Here is a 27,070-nt window from a genome sequence, read left to right as displayed (position 1 = left end):
TCAAGTAGTTGTAAGGTGCTTGCTTCTGATTAAACTGCATCCTCCATGTCTTCCCGTGTGCCACCTTACAAATCAGCAATAAATCTTCCCCCCGTACCAGCTCCCGCCGTTTCCAGGACGCTCTCGTTCCTCCGACTAACTTCTGGAAACGGCTCACGTGATAGGATCGTATTTATCATTTTTATTCCCGTAACGTCGCTACTGCTCTGGGACTTTCTTCTAATTAAAATGAGAGAAGGAGGGAGGCAGCGTGTAAGGGAGGATGGGGTAGGCTTGATGGGATGAACTTGGAGAGTAGGGGCGGGCAGTTTGACGAGTTATTAAATATTTCTTCGAAGAAATGAATTTTCTTCGGCCAGATGACAGAGTGGTTATTGCGGGAGGCTCCGTACAAAATGAACCCTTTCCTCTCTCGCAGAATAACTTCTTGACATCGTCCCCTTACTATTTCTCAAGTACGTGAAGATTCTCTTTTAAATCCTGTTTGGGTTTTTCTCAATTTTTATTTCCTTTATTCAAAATAATTTAATGCGTTTTTTTTTTTTTAAATATTCTTTATGGAAAGATTAAAGGTGGAGGTACAAAACAGAGTTTTCACGCGATTCTGAGTTCGTAAAGGTAAGGTTATTTGGCATCACATTTGAAACCATTGACGACGACGAGCTATAACCATTCTGATGAGCCCATTATGGAGGGACAGCAAATAACAAGTGGAACGTTGTACGCAAACAGATGATTCAGATTTCATTCACCAGTTACCGATGAATATAAAGTAGTGATTTCGGAATCAGCAATTTAATTAACTTTTAAATTGGCTGAATTGCATTATATTGAGTTATGGACGTCTTGTTGATCGAATCTTTCCCTCTCTTCTAGACTTCTTTTACATATTTGAGGGCGACAAAATAAATTCTCAAGTTTCCTGACGTTAACCTTATTCCACTGACGTCATCCACTCATCCGGTTGTCGTAAACATCCTCTGGTTCGTAATTATTCTAAGATCAATATCGATGTTCTTTCCTCTTTTTGTTACTCTGCTGCCCATATTTGTATCTAATTAACCGACATTTAACCTTGAGGGCGGGTGTTTAAAATGAAGGCAATGCAAAAGGATTAACATGAATTCAGCAGAAACGAAGTAACCCATCTGTTGGAAACTATTTTAACGTGTAAAATGAAGAATGTTTAGCTAGAATTTTAAAATCGGCAAAGGGAAAATGCATGTGTAGATGGTGCTACAAGTTTGGTCATGAAGATGGCAACGTAGACCAGTGAAAGATGATCTACACATTGGCCACGCTTGAAAACCTGAACATGAAACGGTGGAGAGGCTCTCGTGTCGTCTTTGGACCGAAATCCTTGTCTATGAGGAGAAAGCGGTTATCAGGAAATTCTAGCTCTCCAACCTGCAAGGTCCGTAAACCTGGGTTGTTTAAAATTAAATGTCCAGCTGCAGTTAAGCCCATTGTGTCTGAAAACTGCGCGTATCCTGTGGTTGATTTGTTTGTTTTTTGGGAAGCATTTCTGAACTTGTTGGTGAGAAGGATGGGGCCAAAGGGCTTTCACGATTTCAGCGAGATTTTACTGTATCCGTTTACGCTTCCAGTGAGAGCATCGATAAGCGATATGTGTTTGATTTACATATTTTCTATTGATGGATGATTTTTGAATGCGTTTAACTCAACTGCTTGAGTTGTCTTTATACTGAAGGCTCAGACTTCGATGGATAAGTCTTCGTGTTACTTTTTTTTTTTTTTTTTTTTTCTGTTTGAAACTACAGCGCTCGCCTTGTTTTAATGTTTTTTTCCAATATTGTACTCTAGATAATATATGTTGACACATTATCTAATTAATAATTACTTTTCGTACGATGTTCTTGAATACATTATGCGTGAGGATTTTACAAACTAGACAAACATTCTAGAAGTATTTTTGGATTTAAAGCAGCTCTGTCGATTATTGAAGATAATGTCGGGATGGTCAGTGCAGCGGTTCTGAATCCACTGACGAAACTCCAAGAAGGTCTCCCCATCTCCTGTTCGTAATGTTTAAACCACTTGTTCATGGCTGGAGTGCAAATCTGGCACATGCGATGCGCAGCAATCGAACTTCGACTCGGTCACGTTTTTGTTATGATCTTACTACTGCTGAGGAAAGGTTGGTGAAGGCTGCTTTCGGTGCGGCTAGTTTCGATTCAAACTATCGTCTCGATCGAAGTCACTGTCCCTTTTCTTGATGGATTTCGCATTCCTTGAAGTTGTAGTGGGTAGCGATAAACACACACCGTATGGAATGACATCCCATTCGGTGCATGTTAACATATTGTGCTCTTTCTTTTCTGCAATACTCTAATGGTTTGGAAATACTAGTCACCAACTTTTATGTTTCTATACTTTAACGGCACGATACGTCGCCCTCTGGCCACTCTTGTGGAGAGCCCTAGATTTGAATCCTGTCATCAACAAGATTCGAACCTAGGAACAACTTCATAAATTACTGTTCAATCGAGATTGCATTTAGTAGATCTGAGACGGAGAGAGAGTAGTGTTGCCACCATGAGTTAGTCCAGGTTTTTCAGCCCACACAACGTGCAAATCGTCCGGTGAGCACTTGTGGAGACAAATGTGCATATATGGATATGAGCGACATACTCGGTGAGGTTAAAATATTAATAATAATTTAAATTTACGTTTCTGTTATGGTTTCTTATAATATTATTTGCATCAGTCACATGAGCACGCGATTATCGCCCACCCATTAGCAGTACAATACAGTATATTGTTTATTTGGCTTGGTGGTGAACAGGTAGTTTAAACGAAGTACATGCATTTTGCAAATTGGCACTTAAATAGTACCAACAGTGGTTAATTTCTTGTTAGGACAAGGAATTTAACCACTGTTGTCGATTTAGAAAAGTCGGCAAAGGTTGGTACATTATCAGAAACATAACAAATTTTTGTAGCTGGTACATATTTGTGTCCTGCCGCTTGCATATTTAACGTGTTTTACATTTAAGAGTCATCGTCAGGTGTTAAAAACGTTTTAATTTTCAGATATTAATAAAATTTGTGGATAATAATATAACAATGTTTTTATTTTATTAATAATAATTACATATTAATAATAATTACGGAAAGTACTGGTCTGTGATCGCTAAAAGTAGGATATATAATTATTACATTGAAGAGTTCACGACTAAATAGACCATCTGTAGTTGTTCCATTAAGTTGAAGAATGTTATCATAAATGTGCAGAACTCTTTTCCAGCCTCACAGTTTAATTGTAAAGAAAAAAATTACATTCAATCTGAAAACACCTGGTCACTTGAAACCAGATGCGTTTTCGAATTAACGCATTTCCGAGTTTTTTTTTGTATCTTAAAACCTTAATATTTCTGTTTCTAAATTCTTTAGCTTTCCAACGATATGCTATACGTCCACATTATCCCGTTTATTACGTAAGAAAATTTCTTTGATCCCATGTTCATATTTTCCACTATTCTGGAAAAACTACTGCGATTTTTAAGAGGCTTGAAAGTTTTTCCTCCAGTATAAAGCTAAGATGCAAAATTTCATAAAATTTGGTCCAGTAGAAGATAAATCATTATTGTCATCATACAAGTATGATTGCAACAATACAAGTTACAATTATTCGCTTCTGGCTGAAGATGACGTCACTTTCGTAACGCTTTTCGCATGACGGGTTTTCGTTACAAAATTTTTGGAATAACTCCAGTAAAAATCCTCAGGACTTTTTTGTTTGCATTTTCTGGGAAACATCCTCGTGCAACAATGATCTCCATTTCTGAATCAGCGCCTGTGTGCCTCCAATATAAACGGAGTTGCCTTTTGAATCAGACTTCGTGTGTGGCACCTACATTATCAACAAGATTGCCATGTTACATCCGTGACGTCTAGCAAGCATGGTGGCCACTCACAAGGAAATGATCGCATGTTAGAACAATCATTTTCACATGTCTATCGATACAAATGGAGTGGAGTGCCAGTTCACAAAATAAATAAAAATAAACCCCTTCAAGATGAACATTTTTACAAATCTAATCTTTCTCTCACAGCAGCGTTTAGTGTCATTTTCGGTTATGCTCCATGCTTGGATCTCATGCTATGTTTTCTATTCCAAAAATGAATGGGTTTTAACTATCGCACTGGCTCTATGGACGCTCCACACTGCTGCTTTCTCATCTTAAAGACTGATTTATTTTTTTCTTTCCTTTTTGCTAGATGAAAAAGTCTGTGGAGAAATCATTCTTCGCTCGACACCGACAAATTCAGCCACGATGTGAAAACAGTCCATAAAGTTCCTGCCATCTAGACGGGATTCGAACCCAAGCCTTTACACACAGTTTGGTTGGGCAGCGATTGACTATGTTAACCACTAGGATTCATCTCAAAGAAATTTTCTCGTAGGTATTCAACCATTCGAGAAACTGCAGTATAAATTGAAGCCATTGGTTCAGACCATTGTTCTGAATGGTTCTTCTATAGGATTATGTGCAGCGTTATCGAGATACTTGTATCAACTTCTTGTTGATGTTATGGGGCTCAAGGGGGAGGATGTTTTGGTTCTGTACCCAGAGATAGACCACCACAACTGTCTTTATAGGTGTAGACAGTCGCCCTACCCTACACGTGGCCTTTCACAGGTGTTACGATTTGCTCCAAATTTTTTTTATCGGATGGAGCAAGTTCCAATTAAATATGGGCTACATTGAAGGCCGAAATGGATGGACACTTTATGGTGGGGGTAGGAGAAGCATAAGTGATTCAGAGTTTTTTTTTTTTTTTGTAGATGCAAAAAAAGTTGCATATTCTAATAACAATCCTCTACTCAGGGCAATCTTTCATGATCGTATACAGATGTTCGTTTTATTCTTATTTATCTCTGAGTACAATGAAATGTGCATTTACAAAGAATCGAAAATCTATCAGGAGTATTAATCATCAGATGAAAATCTATTTGAATTAATTGAAGGAAATTCAAAGCTCAAGCCTGTCGTATATACTGATGGACAAACGTTAAGAAATAAATATGTAAATAGTTAGTAACATGATTGGTAAATTTTAATAATATTCTTAAACAGTTAAATTAGTTAATGTAATTGGTAAATAGTTAATAAAATTTGCAAGGAAGTAGATTCTGTAATGCTACAACAGCGTCGTGTGAAAACTCATGAGTAAAGCACGCCATTTCTGAACTACGCAGATTGGATGATGCGCATCTAAAAATGAGTTATCGAGCAGAGGAGATTGTAGCCCTAAGCAAAGGGGGTTATTATTCTTGACAGCCAGACAACTCCCACAACGGGCTCTCATGCTGTTAACAAGAACGTTCGAGTGGTATTAAGTCCCCCTTTTCCAGGGGAGCAATTTGTAACTCATACAGTTCTCCCAAGAGCATCTCACACATGTTCAATTGGATTCAGGTTTAGAGGTCAGTAGCCACTCCATATCCTCGCTCTGTAGAGAGTCCTCTACCGCTTTGCACTGTGGGGAGGGAAAGAGTGCCAAGAGCAAAAGCTGTCACTACTGTTGAGGTTTACAGACGAAATCCTTGATGCACACAAAACGTCAGATATAGGATCAAGGATTTCATCCGTATAACCCAAAGCAGTTCCGCTTTTAAGATATGCAATCATTTCGGTTACGATCGCCATGTGTGTAAAATGACTGGATTCGAGTTCTATTGAAACGAAAGGAATATTTATGGACTTCTTTCACATCGTCGCCGAGTTAGGTGAGGATTGCGTGGTCCCCCAACCCTTGAAACTGGGTATTTTAACGTGGGAAACTGACCACAGAACAACTGAAACTGAATCTAGACTCATCTGTGAACACCAAATTGGATCACTGTGTCCAACTGACGTATTCGCTACATCAATTAAAGCAAACTATTCATTTGCGGAGGGGTGAGATCGACACAAATCAAGAGTCGTCTTGGGTGCTCTCCTTTTGCTTATGTGATACAGTTCAATGGAAAATATTTCATTCTGATGCGGTTGCAAGCTCATAAGAGAGTTGCTGTGCTCTTTTTTTTTCCTATGTCGTCTGAAAATTTGGGCCAGACGGGCATCTGCCAATGTCTTGCCTTCTAGAACTTAATCCACAATGGGGATATTATATCTGAAAGAACATCGGGATTTTTGCTCCTCTGTCATCGGTCTGCTTCCATCCTGCCGATCGCTTTCCACTGCAATGAATTTTCCATCTGGTGCCTCTATTCCAGTGGATCATTAAACTTTATTCATACGTGCTCGGTGCCCATGCAGAATCTAACCGAGTGTCAAACGTACACAGTCGGATCACTCTGTTTAAATCCATTCATATTTGCATATCAAAACGATGTCCGCTTCTATTTGCATTTTCGTCAGTTACTTGACCTTTGTTCATAATTTCAGTTCTGTTTTAATAGGGCAGGGTTGAAAAGTTGAATGTGCTTTCACTTTTGACCTGTGTAACTTTCTCAAATCTGCATACCGATAAAAAAAAAGAATCTTAATGCGCTGTTACCAAACGTTGAGATAACTAAATGAAACAGTTGAAACACGCAAATTGCAAGATACCCATATAAAAGATTGTATTGATTAAAGCATGCGCTTAGAACACAAAAGCTGTAAAAACTGAAACATCTCATAAAATTGAAAGATAACAATGCAAGATTCTGAAAACTACACGAGAAAAGACCAAATGAAGATTTTAGACAAGAGCAAAGAATTTCTTTTCTTGTAGCAGGACCTACACTCTGTTTTATGCTTCTGCGTTCCTCTAGACCAGCGCCCTCGTGAGTAGCACAGTTGGTAGAATCGCTGTCCTCCGCACACCGGGTGGAAAAGACCAGAGTTGAAATCCCGTCGATGCCATGAGGAATTTGTATGGCCCTTTTTCAAAACTTGGCCGAGTTAGTCGGTCTCAGGCAGGGAGCATGGTTTTTTCCTCTAAAATTCGGGTTTTTCGTACAAATAGAAAATCGACCACAGAATACATGCAGCAATAGAGCTTTAGTCGCTGATGTTCCTAAAGAAATCCCTACTACTACTACCTCCACCAGAGTATGCACAGCATCATTCTTGAGAGGGGGGTGGTGACAAGTCTCTGATAAAGAAAGTAAAACCAAACTGATGTGTGAACTGAACTTTATTTATCCTCTATTTCATAGATTGTTCATGTTTCGGTGTGATCACGTTAAAACTTACCTAATGGTAACAAGCTTAAACTTGTCTAGTTTTATTAGTTTAAAACTTACCTAGAAGGGCTAGTTTTTGGTTACAAAACAAATGTATGATGAATTCGAAGATAAAAATGAGTACTTTGTCACAGATTTCAAATACCAATAATTCCATCCGGGTTGCACTAGTCACCCGCTGTATGCGCATTTTTAAAATTTATATACTATACTGAGGCTGCGCACGGAATGTGAATCGATTCAAAATGGCTGTGGAGTGGTCAATTAATAGGGACTGTTTTAATTGGCAAAACTCCCAGATCTGTTTCTCTCTGGATAGTCTCTAAATGTACTTCAAGCATTCGACAGTAAGTTCAAAATTTCAACTTTCTTCGCAAGTAGTTGCAAAGGTATGTATAGTTCTACTGTTTATACATCTGTAGACATCCTCGTGGAATATGCAAGGGGCATATTCCACGAGGAATGTCTACAGATGTATACGGATGAGTTACACATTTCGATGATGGAGTTTAAAATCCTTTTTGTAGTTTGTCCATAATGTTGTTTAAAATATCTCTCGTAGAGCTCATAGTCTTCTCATCGAGGACTCCTCATAGTCTTCTCATCGAAGACTCTTCATGTTCATTTAGGGGCCATTCACAAATTATTAAAAATGTTTTAAATACTGTTGCGTTATTTCTTCGGAATATATCGTGGGTCAGGCTGCATCATAGGAGTTCAATTCCCCCTTCCCCCAAAAAATGCTTAACTGCAAGTGACCTTTGCTTTGTTTGGCAAAAATTTTCTGTCTACTTTTCCACTTTGGATATTATAAATGAAAAGAGGGAGGAACAAAAACAAATCTACCGCAGCTTCGAAGCTATGTGGAATTACAGCTAGGCCTCGCATAACGCGAGTTCGATTAACGCGATATTCAGTTAACGCTATTTGAAAAATGATGCCACTTTTTACTTTACACGATGCAAATTTCCAGTTAACGCGATCTTTTTTTTTTTTTATGCAATAGTTGAAAAAGATTTGAATCGCGCGTTAAGCTTACCGCGAGTCGTACGGTCAATAAACAAACGTTTGCCTGCTGCCCGCCTCGGTGTGTTCCATCAACCATCGGAAGAAGACTTGTTTGGCTCCTGCTAATAAAGTCAATGCAGACTTGCATTTAAAAATTCAAATTTTTAAATGAGCCAGATGAAAATGTTACCGCGAAGGATATAACGGTAAAAGAATTAGATGAAATCTTTCGTATCGCATAGAACCTCAAACAAAAGGTTTGAGGTTCTCTGCGATATTTATTTCGCCAGGGCCCAGAGAATATTGTTGCCGGCTATCGGAAATTGAGTGATGAAAAGAGAAAGTCAACACTGTTCAAATATTTCCGCAACAGTAATTTCTTCATTGTGTATTTTATGTCAGAGGTTCCCAAAGTTTCTCGGTTCACGGCGCCTTTAATGTCTCAGTAATTTTTTCAAGGTGCACCCAGACCGAAAGAAATACCTAACAGTTTCGTTTAGTAGTTAGGTCCAAACAACTTAATAAGAAATGCTGAAACTGTGAACTACCTCGAGCTAGTAGTTCGCGCGGTGTCCGACAGATGTCGAGTATCGCTGTGTTTCCCTCGAAAATTTAAAATATTCCGCGGCGCACAGTTTAAGAACCGCTGTTTTATGCAATAAACATTTAATTCCATAATTATTTTCATTATCTTTTACATTATATACAGTTAAAAAGTTATTTAAAAGGTATTTTTAAAATTCTTTATGGACATTCCAGAAGGTCAAGGACCAATTATAATTTTTCCTATTGATTATGATATTCGATTAACGCGTTTCCGTTTTGCGCGATGCGCTCGTGGGACGAATTAATCGAGGCCCGCCTGTATTTCCAGGAAGTTGGCCGCTTTCCAAGGTTGGCCGATGTTCAAAATTGCCCACACCCACAGGTAAAAGAAGAAAGTAAAATTTAAATCTCGTAGGAGATGACCATCTTATTATATGGTTCTTATTCCACTTTTACAAGGTACTAATTACAATATTTGATAGGGAGGCTGTAATAAAACAGCCTCCTGCATGCATCCTGTATTTCATGATTTTATTATTTCTTTTATTGAAATGTAATCAACCAATCTGCATGATACGATAAGCTCTTTGTCTACAGTCACCTCTTTGCTTTGTGAATGGCAGCCGTTTTACATTAATTTTTGGAAGAGGAAATTGTCTTTATATTTTATAAAGACAACTTCCCCTTCCATTTTGATTCGTGTTTATTTTATAAGCACGCAGAAAAACATAAACAAATTCTGATTATATTTTTCCAAAATTCATCTCAGGGAAGAGTACGATCTATTGAATTGATAACTTTTAATAATTATTGAAATATTTTTCAACTCTGAGAGTTAACTGATGTTCAAATGAACCGTGTTTGAGGGTTTTTTTTTTTATCTTCTCAAGGGATTTGTTAACAACGAACACGCTAAAAATTCCTGAGATTCATTCAGTTTTGGTTCAAGTCGGGTTAGTTCTTTTGTAGCACTGGGGTCATTTAACCCAAAGCCTGAACTAGCAAGGCAAGAAGTTACCCCAGAGAAGAGAGAGATAAAAATGCCTAAGGAGTGAAGAGTAACGAAATGTTTCTAGGTGCTCATTCAGAGTTTCTGAATCCAAAAAGCACACGAAACAAGCAGTCCCTGGACAGCAGACTCCGGAAAAGGAAGGACTTTGGCTGATATCTTCGGAATAGCAAGTTGATCAAATTTACTACTGGACGGTATCTTCAGTGGACAGGGAACAGCGATTCGGAGTTTAAGTGGTAAAAACCACGTGATAGAAATCAAAGGAATAAAATTAGCAAGCAGAGACAGGAACTGAAGTTACGCTGGAAATAACTTGTACAGTTTCCTGGAAGGAGGAAAAAAGGGCACGACCCAAACTTGGCGTTTATCTTTGTGATGAGGGGTATTTAGCGAGTCTAATTACCTAAGCAATACAATACTCTCCTTCTACAAGTTGTGGTAGAAAAACGCTTCCACTATCAATCAAGGTCATTTCTGTCCATGAATTGATGCTGTTAGAAACGTTATGGTAAATATCACCCATAACTAAATGGGAGGAAAGTGTTAAGAGCTAGAACCCTTCGTCGACTATTGTGTGGTGTTGAGTTGAAAGCCTATCGTCCATGGAGTGACAAAAAAAAATGCACGTGAAATTCTTTTGAAATGTTTAACAATCAAAGGGTACTTAGAAGAGTAGAGTTTGACTACAATGGTTCAATTCCCGATGTATAGATGTCAGGAGATGAAAGGGACAAGGAACAAAAGGGTCCTAGCGATACTTGTCCGTGTTTGTCATCATGGAATAAATCATGATTTCGAAGACACGGGGTGCACTGTGGTTTTGCCTTTAATGAAATAACTTTCATTAAAGGCAAAATAAATATTATTGACGTTTGTATATCGTAAAATTTCTGTATGTGTTTGTTTTTTTTTTTTTCATTTGCGTTTCAGTCTTTTCTGTAGTCCTGAAAGAAGGAGATTACCAATTACATAAATAGAGCTCAAGTTAAAAAAACAAGCCGTACATAATAAATGTTTTCGAAATGTCGTAATGCATTTACTATTCTGGCATTCAATTGCATTTTAAGTTCACCCGAAATATGCTATTGTAAACATCTTTCAAGTTTTGACAGATGTTGAGAATTTTTTGTTCACTACTGTACATACTAAATGAATTTTTCCCAAATAAACTAACGTTAATGATCACTGTAAAGTACCCACTTGATAAAGACTCAGCTCGTAAATCTGTTTAGCTCAATAGTAAATTCTTAATTGTTTTTTTCAGTGACATTATTCGCCAGAGAATCGCGAGATATTTGCAGAATGAATTGAAACCAAGACATTTTGCTTCTCATAATTTATTTGGATTCTTCCATTTACATTACTTGAGAAACTGCATTTAAGAAAAACATTATCACATAATCGCTATAAGGATCGCCAAATAAGCGTTCCTCGGGACAAGGTTTTGGTACTGGTGACACTGAATTGTCTAGGGTCACACCCTTCAGAAAGTTAAAACACCTTCTCTTTTTGATAGAGCGAAAAATTAATGTAAACACTGTATGCAAGTATCTCAATGTTTATAAAACCATCACGCGAACTGATGGACATAAAATTGCTTCAAGAGCACACTTATGTTTGTTATCAGTTTCCAGGTTTCGTTTCTTGCATTTGAGTGTTGGTCCACACTGGTTACTTTTATGATTGTGCCAATTCCACACTGACGATTATGTTTTTTTTTTCAGTTTAGGTCGGTCTCTTAATGTACTCTTAATAGTTTCTTTTTTTGATTGTTGCTAGCTTCTGATTTTGTCGATATTATATTTTATAACAGAGATAAAATTGAAGTATCGTTGTTAATACCATGGAAGCCATTCTCACCATAAGAACAATGCATTATAAGATAAATATGAAGTCAAAAATCAGTTTAATAATTCTAATAAACTCTTGGAAGATTTACATATTTATCTGTGGTTTGAAAATTCAAAAGTTCATATAAATAACTCGCTTTAAGGTATATTTAAAACGTCAAACACAGAGTTGATGTCAACAGTTTGTACAAATTAGTATCGAACATTATTCTTAGATAACTCCTCATTTTACAGAAATGTTTACCGGGTTTTGAGTACATAATTTTTTTACAGACTGGTTTTAACAGAATCTGGGAAGGTTGGACACGCTGGATATACATTTATAAAGAACAATGACTGAATGCGTCACTTAATTTCATCTTTTATTAATAGAATTTGATAATGGAATGTCTGTTTTCAATAATGATGGAGAATAAATGTAACATCTTTTTTTTTTTTTAAATACAATCCACACAAATTCCATTGATTTTGGAATAATTCAGACAAAGGCAAAAGAACAGCTGTTGATTAAAGTCTTCCGAAAACAAATTTGAAATAATGGGATGGATTAAACGTTATGACCAATAAGTTATCGTGTCAAACTTGGTAATCCAAGCGATGTTCAGAAGACCATCTTTAAAACATTGTTCGCCAGTGATATAAGTCTCAGATACTGAGAATGCCAACTTATTCTTTCCCTCACTACACATTTATTGGAAGGATGAGCACACGTCCATCTAACGTACTCTGCCTATGATTAAAAGTGAGAGATTTTCTTCTTATTAATCGACCATCATTACCATAATGGTGTTTTTCTTACAAGTTCCTCCATTACCGAAGGCGTTTTTTTTTTCACAGTGTAGAAGACAGTATTTTATATTAAAAACAACCTTTCGGAGGTTAATAAAGTGGTGTTTTTTGTCAAGATGTTTTTATTTTTCAACCATGCCCGACATGGATCCTGATTTCAGAATTAATATTATCGAACAACCTATTTTCCACTAAATAAAAATTCATCGCTGTATATAATATTCAAGTAATCCTAAAATAGTATATTCTACTCTAACACTCTTCTTATAAACTAATTATTATCGTCTGCTTCGGCCGACTGCTCCATAGAGGTACCCTAAATTATGCAAAACTAAAATATTGGCAAATTTGCCAAACTATCGTTTACTTATGTACAAGTTCAAATATTTTCCACCCTTACACGAACTTTAAGAACTATACTTTTCTGCTTACAAAAAACAGACACAAATTAAATCTTTTGCTTCTTTTTATATATAACCAATTTTTTTTTAAAGGGTGTATTAGTTCTAAACGGACTAGTGCCAAATGCTTATTTGGCAAAAGAATTTCTAATACAGCACTATTTTAATCCCTTTAGTTGGGCCTATATCCGAAACATCGTACCACATCACCCCCCCCCCCAGTCCCAGTGTGGTTGAGGGCGAATTTTTCACAAGGAGGGGTGGGGGGGGTCTCCAGCTGCTCAAATAGACTCAAACTATGTAATTTAAACTATTGCGGATTGCCTTTACGATATTTGTGTGAAACACCCAAGTTGCGCTTTTGACTGCAATATAACTTTCACACGCGTTTTTCCCCTAGATGTCCCTACTGTGCAATTTTAGACATTAACTGAATTGGCTTTGACAATCTCTCCAGTAGGACGATGTACGCTGCTCCATGATCCGTTTACAAAAAGGTGTGAGGTGCCAGACTCGGAATAATATTCTAAAAGTAGATTCTTTTTATTCCTCACTACCTCATAATTCAGGGGTGTCCCACCGCGACTTACTCCTCCACATTGTGCAGCACCCTGCAACTCGCGATAACCCACCTGGCTCAGGACCTTCAGCATTTTACCTGTTTTTTCCCCCAGCCAAAAAATGGTTGGACATTCCTGGTATAACCTTTAATAATAATAATCAAACATAAATAACAGGTATACATTATGGTGTGTACAGTAGGTGTGTTTTTATTTTTCTCGCTATTTAGATTATATCAGTTCGAACAAATGCTGTTTCTTACGACGTAGCTGGCATTTTCAATATTTACAAGAGTGTGAACTCTCGGTTTTTCAACTGCGGCTTTTCCACTTCTGTTTTTCTTCACCATCCGAGTTTTTCCAGTTGATCAATATTTAATTCATCCACTTGAAAAATCTCCTTCTCGCTTTATTACTCTTTCAAAAGATTTAGTGAAAACTAAGAACCAATTACATTACCTGAAAAAAGAAAGAGAAACTTTTTGTATTTCTCATTCCACCTCGAGGGATGTTTTTTCTTTTTTTTTCCATCCATTTTTCACTCGCTGCCAGTGAATAGTTGTTGGCTTTACGATAAATTGCGGTTGAATTTGCGTTCAATAATATGAATAATGGACAAGTGCTCTTGGTGGCACGTTTTTTTCCCCTTTCTCCTCAGCTCACCGACTTAGAAATCTTAAACAGACCAGTTTTACACGCACTGTATCATTTGCTACGAAAAGTGTATTCTTTAAATTCTTCTTAACCCACGTTTCAATTAGCTCTTGAGAAGAGTGCTGCTTCTTGTAGATTTACCTAAAACTGCATTTTCAATAATTTCTTTAAAAAGAAAAAAAGTTTGAATATTACAGGTAGTTTTAGATACTTTTAAACCAATTTTCAACACGTCAGATATCAGGAAGGAGTATTATACACTGTCCTGCCATTTAGTTGGTCACATCCCACTCAAGCACCACGTGTCAGACAACTGCTCGTAGGCCTTCGAGGAGACTGGTACGATTACGAATGCAAGATGCCGATCAATGGAGTTAACAGACTTCCAGTGCGGAATGATGATAGGGCGCCACATAAGCAGTCGGTTTGTATGAGACATTTCAACTGCATTAAAGATCACTAGATCGACAATTGGTGATTTAATTTGCAAATGGAAGAGGATGGGTGCTGAAACTGTTAGGAAATTCCCCGAGAAACCTCCAAAACTGACGGAACATGACACGAAAGCCCTGAAAAGAATCGCCCGCTCGGAACGCGTCAACATTGTCGCAGCACAGGTCCTCAGTGAGACAATTGGGACATGTCAGCACCATACAGTGCGCAGGACACTGCATGATATGGGTTAGTACGGTCGTGCAGCCGTGGACAAGGCATTAATCAACCCTGGATAATGCCATCTAGCTTAGCGTAAGGCCCTCTTGGACCATAGACAAATAAAAGCTGTGCTTTGGAGTGACGAATCATTGTACACAGTCTACCAGACAATTCGTCGTGCCTGGGTATTTCAGGTATTATTGTACCGATAATGAAATTTAACGAAGGCAGTGTGATGGCCTGAAATCACTGGTTGTTTTGGAAAAAACCATGAATACTGGGAAATAATAATGCGTTGCTACATTGCAGCAGCTTATCGGTGAAGGCCCATACCCGTATCAGTAGGACAACGCTCCATGTCATGTTGCTCACCTCATGATGATGTGAGCATCGAAGAGTTGGAGTGGCCAGCCCAAAGCCATGACATCTATCCTATAGACGACCTCTGGTATGAATTGGGTGTTTGCGTGTGAGGAAAAATCGCCCAAAAAAAAAAAAAAAGCTCAACTGATCGCCACTTTGAAGGCCAAATGGCGGAAAATATCAGAGAAGATTTACAAAAAATTGGCAAAGAGTGTTCCAGGAGACTGGAGGCTGTCATAAACGCTAAAGGTTTCAGCACACTTTTTGTTTTCCTGTAAATAAAGATTATTTGTAGATATTCCGGTGTTCGGATATTAATGGAAGGGCAGTGTATGTAATAAACTTATCGAAGCTACCATGAATACATGGCTTCGTGGTTTGGTTTTGGTGGATTCGATTATCTTGTTTTTCCAATTGCCTCCCGAACACACTCAGAAATTCGAATCTCCTTGAGATAAAAGCTTATTGTTATTCATAAGGGAATTTGATAGAATTTCTGAAGGATTTCATCTTAAGGGAAAAATCATTAAAAAGAAAGGCGAGCAATTCATCCATCTTCAATAGAATTCCTACTAGTTGTGTGCACAAGCAGTGTAAAAAAAGAGGACATCTTCAGATACAATGCAGTGTCTTGTAAAAGATTGTCTTTTCAATAGGAAAAGTTATTATGCACTGTTTTCTTAGCAATGCTATACACTTAAGGGTCTGCTTAGTAGTAAACAACTGGAGAATTGTTATGGATCACAGTCGCGCAACTCGGGCCATGAAGCGTTAATTTTTCGTGTCTCTAAAACCCAAGTGTCTCAAGGCTGGTTTGGAAAACTCATCTCGGGGAATGCTACTGATATTTATTCAATCTGCAGTACGCGTATCGGTTCCAAATAACGTACTGACATCCGTGTACCGCGCAGCATATCAATACACGTTATTTAGAGGTATTAAGTGGCATTTAAGCGCCTCTGGCGTTTCTATTGCGAAAATAGATATCGCGGCATACTTCACTGCGTATTCTACACTGCCGCTGAAGGGTTTATCAGTAGCTCGTTTTACTAAGAATACCCTGAACAGGTGTGTGCGAAATAATCGGCCCCTTATGTACAGAAACACGCTAACTTTAAGTAGCAGGTCCAGAAAATGCACTTCGTTATTTGACTACTGAGCATGCGCATCTTTAACAATTGGCTGAAGGAACGTGAGACTAAATATTGGTACCTGTTTCAGGTATTCTTAATCGTTTTTTTTATCCAGCTCCCTTAAGCAACCCCAGGATACAATGAGAGGGGGAACAATAGTAAAACAATATGATAAACGTATGAACATTGATATATCTTCGTCTCACGATATTGCTTTTAAAATCACTACACTGGGGTAGAACAATTTCAAGACACGTAGTCTAATAGTTCACGAGCATTGCACTCTTCCCTTTCTTAACAATTCTAAGCTTTTTTTTTTTCTTTGTCTGTTTTTTTTTCTCTCCGCTACTTTGGTCAAGGTTATGACGCTGTCATCATCAAAGCTGTATCACTATGGAAACGGTTGCCAACAGCTACCGTCTGCTATGTGTTGCTGGAGGTCGGATGCCTTTCTGAGCTAGAAGATTCCGTAGTTTTTGAAGGTTATTCTGGGTTATGGGGTCGTCAGGCTTTAACCGCAGAGCCTCCAGATAGCTGGATTCTGCCTCAAGTAGTTTTCCGTTGACGTGCAGCATCGCACCGAGGTTCATGTGACTGGTCACTTCCTGTTGAGAGAAAAAGAAAAAAAAGATTTGAAAAGAGCCGGGAAAAACAACAGTTTCTTAACCACTGTATTTCATTTATTAACAAATAATGGATGACTGCTTTGTCTATCGAAAATGGAACTGTTTTAAGTTTAATTTTAAGTTGAATTAAAATATATTTAAGATTTTTCTTTATCTACAAAATTATCTTCTTAACCTCTAAACAGAAATTTAACTTGGCATATTCGAAGTAACATAGATAGTAAATATTCTTACCGACAGATGGCGCCATATAAATAAAGCAAATTGTTGAATCATAACATACATACAGTAGTACATGTCCACATACAAGCGGTTATTATAAAAGTGGTATAATACTCGTATGCTAGTCTTTAGACTTCTTTAGTTAGGTTAATGCCTGTATGATTACTTTATACTCGTACAAAGATAACAATACCTTTTATATTAACTGGCATTTTTCGTAATTTAGGAGGAAAAATGTTCTTTCAGGTTTCTACACGAACATTACATATTATGAAAGGCAAAGTGTTTCTATTCGCATTCTAATATTGCAGTATCTTATCCCAGTTAAGAAGTTCTCTTTAATGGCCTGTTTTGATGGGTTGTTGCGCGCGCACACACTCTCTCTCTCTTGTATATGACGTAATAAATTAAAGATATATTGCCCAAAGGTAAGATATTAGATGAAGATAAAATCCTAACTAACTTCAGTTAATGAAATTTCCTCACCTTAACATCAACGATAGCGTAACTTATTAATTTTTCTCTAAATGCGCATGCCCGGACGATGGAAATTCAGAGCGATCCATTTATCTTTAGATGTAAATACTCATTTATATGAAAATAGGTTGATATAAATGCACGAGCTTTGATGATTTATTTATCATTTCATGCAAATTCACTTGGAAAAGTGGTTTACCGACAAAATCCACTTAAATCAAGCGCGCTCTATCACTCCTGAAAGATCGTCAAAGCAAGAGGATTATTTTCATAGAGTAAGGAATTGTTACAGAATCCAATCTCGGCTTCTTATCTTTATTTTTAAGACACTGGGTAATTTTAAATTTTTTTTTGGGGGGGGGGGATAAAATATGTATGCCGGACGAGATGATTGAATAGCCACTCTTATAAAAGCAATATTATCCGCTGTTCACATTGGCAAACTCGCGCAGGATCGAGCAGCTGCCTTCCCTAAATTTATCAACATATCACACACTAAACAAAATCGCTCAGTATGTAACACAACTTAATATTTGTTGAATCTCTTCGCCAAATAAATCTTAGATGTTATAAGGTTTTTTGGCTTATTTCCTTCAACTTTACTTTACTGTACCCTGTCAAAAGTAATGGAATACGCATTTCTTAAGAAAATTAATAGCGGGGTGGTCACTTTGGCCTTAATGCTTGATTAAACACGTTTATCAGAAAGTCTTCCACCAATTCCTTGAAAAATATCCTGTCCCATTGGCTGCATTCTTTTTCAAAGCAGCAGTTTCAGCAATTCAGAGGGTTTCCATGGGTACGTCCGAATCCTTGGCTCTAAATCTTTCCAGGGGCACTCTATTAGACCGAGATCGGAGCCGTGCGAGACTCCGGAATTAAGATGCCACTGTTCACAACCCACTAGTCGGTGTTTTGTAACAATGGGCAATATCGTGTTGGAAGACGTGGGTGGTAATAGTTCCTAAAATTTACCACTGCAGGAGGAAAAATATCATCCAGTACATGAAAGGATTCGGCATTCATAGTTGCATTGCATTTTGACAGTGGACCGAAGCCACGCCACGCCACGCCACGTGAAACATCACGATTCCGTGCCGTAACGTTGCCTCCATCAAACTCAGAGATGCAACCCACTGTGGTTGAAAGCTGTAGCCAGTCATTTTCCAGACCCAAACACTGTCATCTAACAAGAAGAACGCATCCCGTGACTCATCGTTCAACAAAATTACTTATTGATCCGACTTTGGTGCTTCTGCAACATGACAACTGTTTATTGGATTTCATAATAAAGATTTGTGTGTCTGAACTCTACCGTAGAAATTCGTGACAGACAGCATTCAACGAGTGGCTTCCCCAACTCAACGCTGTGGGAAAACCAAGGAATGCAAGGAAGAGCTTTGAATCTCTAACAGTCGGTGGTCTGATAAAGTTATGAATCGTCGCAGGATCTGAAGAATTTTGGACCTACCGAGAAGGTCTATCAGTAAGAAATGGCTGTCCAATATGAAATTCAACTATCACTCCTCTAAAAATTCGTTAACTCTTTTTTACCACTCACCTGCTGCAGGCAAGCGCGAACTGACTGCCTTGTGAGGCTTATTGATCACCTTTATTATATGGCGCATTATGACCCTCATAGTCAATGCGCCAAAACCTCCAATATAAACAACCACTCAACCAACAAGTTTTTATTAAAATCAGATTTTATTTCCATAAATGGTTTCGCCCTAAAGCACCACAGCCGTCTGGTTGGGATTCATTATCAGATGCTATTACTGACATTCCATTTATATCGCCAATACTTTCAATATTTCCACGATGCCGTTGCCTACAATCAGACATTGGAGTACAATTACTTTTGGTAGGGTAGAATAATATATTAGCTATATTTGGTTACTCCACGACATATGAGAGAATGCGTCTTGGCTAAAACTTATAAGAGTGTGAGAAAGATGGAGACAGGACTGTTGGAGTTAAGCATCTCTTTACTTACGTTAGGTCGAAGTTTGACTGCGATGTGGTAATACTTCTCGGCCTCCGAATTTCTTCCGGCTTGCCTGTAATACAGAACAAATTATTAGTACCTCATAACCACATTTCCTCTTACAAATAGTCATTTAAAGCATTATCTTTAAGTGTGACAGGAAACCATATTTAGATACGATGGTAACAGCGACCCCTGTAGTCTTATTGGAAACTTCTAACTTAAACTAAGGTCTACATTGAGCGCGACGCAATGTTTGAGAAAAGAGCTACGCACATGCGTGAAATGCACCAGACTAATGCGATTCCTCACCAATGCTTATAAAACACGTGGCCGTAAATACCCCCAGCTTCCAGTACCATCTGAAAGATGTAAGCAGAAATTCTCGGTGTTGCAGCAGGCCACATTAACGACATATTGCCGATGCTGCTCACGTTCACTGCGACATCTGTAATCGGATTACCGCGCCAGATCGTTAAGAAAGTCCTAGGTCTTGTATCTGCAGAAATCCCGTATGTGGTGACTAAATAGGCATAAGCAATGAATAGCCCTAACCCGCTCGGTGAAGTTCTGGAATGAATACTTCCTCCTCGGGTTCTCTTGAACTGATTAAGTAGAGCTGTAGTTATTCATAGAACCACACAGAGACCGCGCTGCATTCTGTTGAAAGTTTGAGAAGAGTCTTCAATAGGCAGAGAGAGAGGGGGGGGGACACTGAATTACCTAAGGAGGAAAATATAGGTAGGCAAAGTTGATGAGTTCAGCTTGTCTATTAATGTCCAAGGCTGCATTAAAACTAATGAATGGGTCGATTTCGAGAGAATCAATTAAACTTGTTATTCTAGGAATTGGACAGAGTTTATAAATAGTAATCAGTAATGCATAGCTTAATGAAAATAAGGTAGGTTTCTTGATTTCTTTTAGTAAGATCACGAAAACGAACTAGCTTTAGCCATCAGGAAATATGATTTTATCATTCAACAGTTTGTGTTAAAAAAAATACGTAATTTGTAATTTAGAAACCTGTAATCTCATCTACCATGCCTAGCACCGTTGATGAGCTAGAAGCCAACAGAAACTTGTTTACCTAGCAGACTATAATTTTCAGTAAATACACTGTCCTTCAAAATGTATCCGGGTACATCAGTCCTCCATTAGAGAATGTCACGCGCTACTCTCCTGGGCAGGCTTGACACCAACGAACGATATTCTGCAGTGGGTATAGTCTTCTAATCCTCCTGCAAAATAATGACCAGTTAAGCTACCGGATCTAAGACGTGTTGATCTAGCCATCATCTGAGGTTCTAGTTCATCCCCTAAGTGTTCCACTGGGTTTAAAAGTGTGCGTCGGCCACTACAGCTGTTGTAAATGAACCATTCTCTAACAGCGATGTGGGTATGAGATGAGGCAATATCCTATTAAAACAAACAGGTCCGTGCCAAAGAACTGCCACATCGTAGGGTGCATGGAACTGTCCAAAATGTTTGGGTAGGCGTCGGTGTTTATGGTTCCCCGCATGCCACCAACTGTTCTAAACTACAATATAACTCCACCTCTTCCGTTCCAATATGTCACCGATTTCCACTGCTTTGGAATAATCGCTGCACTTGTGGCACCATGCAAGACCCCACACCCTGATTGCGGTTCGTATGTTTGACTTTCACGCTGTCACTTTTCCATGAAAACCGAGCTTGTGAAGTTACGTACGTAGTTTGTTCAGACAGACTCAACTCTTCTTGGCACTCTCCTTAAACACTTAAGGTTTCGACCGGTTATCTGACGAGATTGTCATGCTGCCTTTCTCAGTTCCCTCTGTCACATGGGATGTGCTTTCGTGGTCTTCCTGTGAGTTGCTGGAATAAACGAATACTACGCGTGGTACCCTTACGCTTCCATTTCATGATAACATCAGCGATAGTCGACAGTGGATGGTGTTGGCTGTCAGAAATTCTTCTACTCATGCCATACCGAGAACCGTGGCTTATACGCCTTCTTTATATACTGGTCTGAGTTATGTTTGAGGTCTGATGGATTCTGAAATTATGGAATCTTTTTTGGAGGGAAGTCTATATACGGATTGCTTGATTTTCACATAGGTAATAAAGGCCATAAGGTCATTGTACTGGGTCTATATATCTATTGAATCCATAATTGGGTGGATTTGATATTTGAGCAGAATATAAGATATTCAGAAAAAAAAAATGATGTTGGGGAAAGGAGAGAAGTTAAGGTTAATCCAAATAATGTGTTCTTGTCCAGAAATTTGACATTGGCGAAGATGACCATAGGTAAAAGCAGATTTTTTTTTCCCCCCTAAGAGATAAATAATTGAGACGAGTCAAGGTGGTGGTAAGCAACAAGTCAACCATTACCACCACCTTGACTTGTTACTTACTCCACCTATATACCCAGTATGGCATCCTTTTGTAAGGCTCAAACGAATTTGGAATGTATAATAGCTATGACATTCTTCAGTAATCCATAGGTGACTTGAATTATTGACTATGTTGTATTCAATAGCCGAGGCCTATTTTAAATATTCTTGCTCTTCATATTCTGAAAATAAACGTTTAAATTTAAAACACGATGTCATGAATTTTGGAGCTTTCGCAATCAAATATGAAAATGATCCCTCCTTTCTTTTGTCATTTCAAATCATTCGGGAACCCTTTTGCTCTAAATACCAAAGATAAAAGGCGTTCAATACTGGAACAAGTTTTCTTACTGAGCTACCAAATAGACATGGCTAATGTAATACAAACGTCTTTGTCCTAAGAGCTCTAATATCATGTTAAGTGGATTACACTAGTGATCTAAACATGGACGAGGGCACAATCAAAAACAGCTCTTAAATCAGGGATGGACTTGGCTGTGGCCACTATTAACCTTTCATTGTCGTACTTGAATAAAAACAACGAAATTTCGCTTGGTTTGACCAAATAGCCCTCCATTGCAAGTGATAGCGCGTGTTACTGCGTACCACGATTTTACAACCTTTAAAAACCGTACATCGAATCATGGTAAAAAGCAAGGGAGCTGGAAGATACTTACCGCAGCGTGTTAGCAGCATTGAAGATGATTTCGTATTCATCCGGGGCCAATTCAGCAGCGTGTACAAACATTTCAGCGGCTTCTTCGTGCCTCTCCGATTCGGACAGAAACTGCCCTAGAAATAAATGCGGGAATAGTTAGATAATGCTCTCAACAGACAATTATGAAAAGGATTTTGATGTCAAGAAAGTCACAATAAACAAGTTAACTGCTTGGTCTTTACGAGATTTTGTACATTTTTTACTGTGTGGAAGAAACAATTGGGGTAAAGCAAATCCACTTAGAAGTGGGAAGATGAGTAATCCAAAGGCCTCGTTTTGCCTCATCTCACAAGTGCTGAATTGAATTGAGATCTGATGAACAGCGAATCTGCTGCAATAAGCTAAATTAACTCTCAGGTTCGTGGAACTAATTCTTTCCAAGAAAACACTCGCCACGCCCGGTAAGATGGGTGTATGGACTCAGCTGTTTTTTTTTTTTTCCCCACAATCTGGTCCATCCATTAGCGTGAAACTGCAGGAACCGAAATTCGTCAGACAGGCAACGCTTTTTTTCCACTCCACTCTCCGGTGCTAGTGTTGCTGAGTCCACTGTAACCGTACCTTCTTGTTTTATCTGACAGGAATTGAATCTGGTTCGGTCGTCGATTGCAATACACCATCTGTGACAAGGTACGACGGGCTATGCGTTCTAAAACGTTCCTCTTTACCACTGTTATATAAACTTATTTGACTGAATCTGGCCTTTCTGTTACCCTTCATAAAGAAGTCTTGCTTATGAAGTGTAACAGAAAGTCTTCTTCAGCATCAACAAGCTGTTTCCGACCTCAGGATTGCCATTGGCCGGATTTTATTAGTTCGTTGGGCCAATCTCGATACACCTGAGACGCGAAAACTGCAGCGGGATTGCAGTTTCCGACCTGTTCATAGAGGCAGGTCCGACGTCAAGTACATGTCAATTCAAAGTCACTTAACTCTGCCATCTTGCCTATTCTCGAAAAGAGTTGTACACATACAGCATCCAAACGCGTCTTCAGACCTGCTATGCATTGAACGATATGAACACGGGATGCCATTACTGAAGAAATACCCCACTTCATGAAAAGGTAGGGGTGATTAATAAAGTGGCCCCTCAGTATATATACATAGGTTATACAATGCTATAGCTTCTTTGTCTTTCACTTATATACGCACTTGAAATTGTTAAGGAATACCAGCTTAACCTATCCGTTTCTTGGTCCTGGAAGGCACTTGTACACCGTCTTGTAGCATATGTTGAGATAATAATTTTAAAAATCTCTGGTTAGGAAAGTTAAACTTGTAATATAGAGTACGATCAGCATGCGCTTTGATGACATCAGTAACCCTCTGGGATCTTGTCCACCTCCTCTCATAACACTGTGGCTATTTCTCTTCTAGAATTATAAAATTGCGGAGTACCCATCTAAAATGTCATACTTTCAAATCGATGAAACACTTTCCAAATAAGTTTACTTAACCGTAAAATAGTTTATAATATTCATCGTTAATCAAAGAGATAGTGATATGCCTCCTGGTTTCCCAGATATTATACAGGAGAATTCAAGGAACTTAAGTCTATCGTTTTCTAATGATAACGAACTATTATCAGATGAGAAACAAAATAGAGAGAGCTTACCGTAGTGCTGATAAACGCTGGAATCATTGGGAGCGATGGCTTTAGCCCTGAGGAACCAATGTTCGGCCTCCATTGGTCGATTCTGTCCAAACAAACAAAAATAATTATTAAACATAGCAGATTTTTGTTGGGTACATTCAAAGACATAAATAATATATATTTTTGTAATCAGTCTTTCTCTCTTTCGTTCTGGTTCAGCTTAAAGCTTAATTGACGTTAGTGCATGCATCCCCCATCGACATTATTGAAGTCTGACCTTCCCTTTGTTTCTTGTGGGATCTTCCATGCTGCTGTAAGATTCGTAGTACTGAGATCTTCAGATTGAGGGAAGAACCGGGCTCTCAACGCTATTAAAAGCCGGATGAATTGAGATGACGTGATTGAGGTGGAAACCACTAAATCCTGCTGTCCTTAAATTTGCAAGGAATGTCGTTTTTGAAAATAAGTTTTCAGACTGTTTTAAAATAGTTCCAAGCTAAATCCAAGAGGCATTGGTTTGGTCACTTAACTCTGCATGTGTTCTACGGTAAAATTTTCTATTTTCAGAATTAAACAAAAAGATCTGAAAGGTTCGAACAGTTGAGAGCAACGTTCATCTATCACGGAAGACGCCACAAGATGGTGATGTTGAATCTCTGATAAGGAAAAATGGCTTAAATGATATTAGCTTCAAGGAAGGTGGACTGTATTTAAAGTTCAATTAATGATCCCGCGCTACCATACTTGCCCTAATCCCTACTGTACAGGTTGAGTTGTTTGCTACATGTCCTCTACAAATATTTCGCAACGGTAACTTCAACCAAACCAACATCCATTCACAATTCAACTTCAAACTCACCGAATAAACATTTTTTCTTCTTCGTGTATTCCCTCCCTCTTTCTGTGTCTGACCTCTGAAACAACCCCCCCCCCCCTATTTGTATTTCCTGAAATTACGACCTGCCGAAATTCAAATTGATTAAGCTCCTCCTGATTTTGTAATAACTCTTCACTCGTCCACCGTACCAGAGCACAACAGAGTATTAAAGATTCCTCTTCTGTTTTGAGGGAACTATAAAAGAGTCTAGCGATGCATAACAGACATTATTTTGTTAAATAAAGATGGTGCCATTATACAGCGCTGAAATAATCTTATTTTATAAAAATATCATTCCCTTTTCCGCCTTCCTACCAGACCAACGACCAGTAGAGTATCAGTAACATTATCAGAGGGTTAGCCAAGAGAGAATATTAAGTGGTGTCAGGAGATCAACGCTTACCCACTTTGATAGCAGTTTGGCGTACGTCAGATGAGCGGGGATGTGATCAGGCTTCACACGTAGAGCTTCTTGATACCAATGTTCGGCCTCCTCGTACTGGCTCAGCTTGAAAAATGCCTCACCTGAAATTACAATTGAAGCGTGTGAAAAATAAAGGTCCATGTTGCAACTTTAATGCTAAATGCAAAGACAAACATGTCTGGCTTTAATCAAATACTTCATTTAAAACATGGGTGTTATCAATGTGACCAAAAGAATGAAATCACTTACCCATCATGTTAAATAAAGATTGGGGTTGATAATGATCAGGCATCTTTTGAACTGCTTCCTGATACACATCGATGGCCTCCTAAAAAAAAAAAAAGCAAGGAAAAAAATATTATGAAAGCTGAAAGTTTACTTTGATCCATCGGGATGTTCCCTAAGGATCACGTGACTGGAATTACTACGTGGGGCTCCTTCCACCCCTTTTTTAACATTTCTAAATTAGATGGTACTTAGATGCACTTTTTAAATATTAATTAAATCAATTATTAATAATACATTCGTTTTAAAAAATATATTTAAATAAATATAAAAAATATTTTTAAAATGTTTGTTTTTAATAATAAATTTTAAAAATAAACATTATGAATATACAGTGGAAATATAAAAATCAAATTAAATGTTAAAAAGCAATATTTTAGCTCATTTATTTAAATCTGATACGGCTAAATTATTGAGGTTTCATTGAGATTATAATAAGAGGAAGTCTTTGGAAATAGAAATATGCGACAAGAATATTTAATATTAATTTGATTAGATGCTTTCATCAGACATCGGGGAGGAGAGAATACGATTTTATTTTCATCCACACTTGTACATAAACGATACATTTCAAACCATTGGAATTGGAATACTGTAGAAGGTAACTAACCAACTGAAAAATTCCTACCAACTCAAAATCCTTTGAAAATACGTCCAGCGACATCTACTTCAATCATTCACCTCGGAATTTCTTTTGGATTTTCAGAATTAACATCTATCCGGGTGTTTCCGATTGCTGCAGAGTTTTCTAGTCAGCGATGTCACTCCAGTTCTGTCTTGGATACTTTCTCTGTTCTTACGAAACTTTTGCCAATTTTTCGTGTTTTACAGGGCGCAATTTATCACAATGACAGGAATATCACATATGCATTTATTCTTGCCTTTTCCATTTGGTTTGGCACATCCTCGGCGATATGGGGGTCATGTTTTCTGGAGATATTTGAGAGATGTTTTGCAGTTGAACAGTTAATGGATCGATTCTGACATTTCTTGAAAAATTTCTGTCATTTCTCTGGATTTTTTTTTAACCTTTTTCTCTCTCATCCTTAAAGAAGGCAAATATCAAGAAATATGGAGACATTTAAAAGCTAATCGATTATCAAATACTTTTCGATAAGACTTGAGAGAAGTACATCCAACTTCTAGAGATACCTTAAAGCTACTGAAAGAAATTGTATCTCATCAAAAGAAAAATTACGTCATTCAACGCAATCTTTTGCTCTTCAAGAATCTAATCAGCTATTCGCTTTAACAAATATTCGAAATGAAGGATTCGTTTGAACAGAAAACCATTTTGTCAATGTATGTACCCCT

The 27,070-nt window shown here is 38.0% G+C and overlaps 1 protein-coding gene across 2 annotated transcripts in view; it reads right to left on the bottom strand.

Annotated features, from left to right (window-relative positions):
* Positions 1-16,567: 16,567 nt before the first annotated feature.
* The window catches only part of LOC150089700 (protein O-mannosyl-transferase TMTC2-like), a 221,538-nt gene continuing 211,035 nt past the window's right edge, over positions 16,568-27,070 (bottom strand). Inside the window, exons 8-13 of one of the 2 annotated variants that reach the window (XM_090368742.1) lie at positions 25,721-25,799; positions 25,451-25,572; positions 24,192-24,273; positions 22,536-22,650; positions 19,493-19,556; positions 16,568-16,776 (exon numbers count right to left, since the gene is read on the bottom strand). In XM_090368742.1, the coding sequence (XP_090224868.1) occupies positions 16,585-16,776; positions 19,493-19,556; positions 22,536-22,650; positions 24,192-24,273; positions 25,451-25,572; positions 25,721-25,799 (654 nt within the window). In that variant the 3' untranslated portion in view covers positions 16,568-16,584. Of the gene's footprint in view, positions 16,777-19,492; positions 19,557-22,535; positions 22,651-24,191; positions 24,274-25,450; positions 25,573-25,720; positions 25,800-27,070 lie in introns of those variants that run through there. The other variant, XR_016546679.1, reaches the window with a different exon arrangement.

The sequence above is a fragment of the Mastigoproctus giganteus genome, chromosome 2 (genome assembly GCF_048544385.1).
Source record: "Mastigoproctus giganteus isolate SK-2022 chromosome 2, ASM4854438v1, whole genome shotgun sequence".
NCBI classification, from domain to species: domain Eukaryota; kingdom Metazoa; phylum Arthropoda; class Arachnida; order Uropygi; family Thelyphonidae; genus Mastigoproctus; species Mastigoproctus giganteus.
This window is presented reverse-complemented; position numbering and strand designations above follow the sequence as displayed.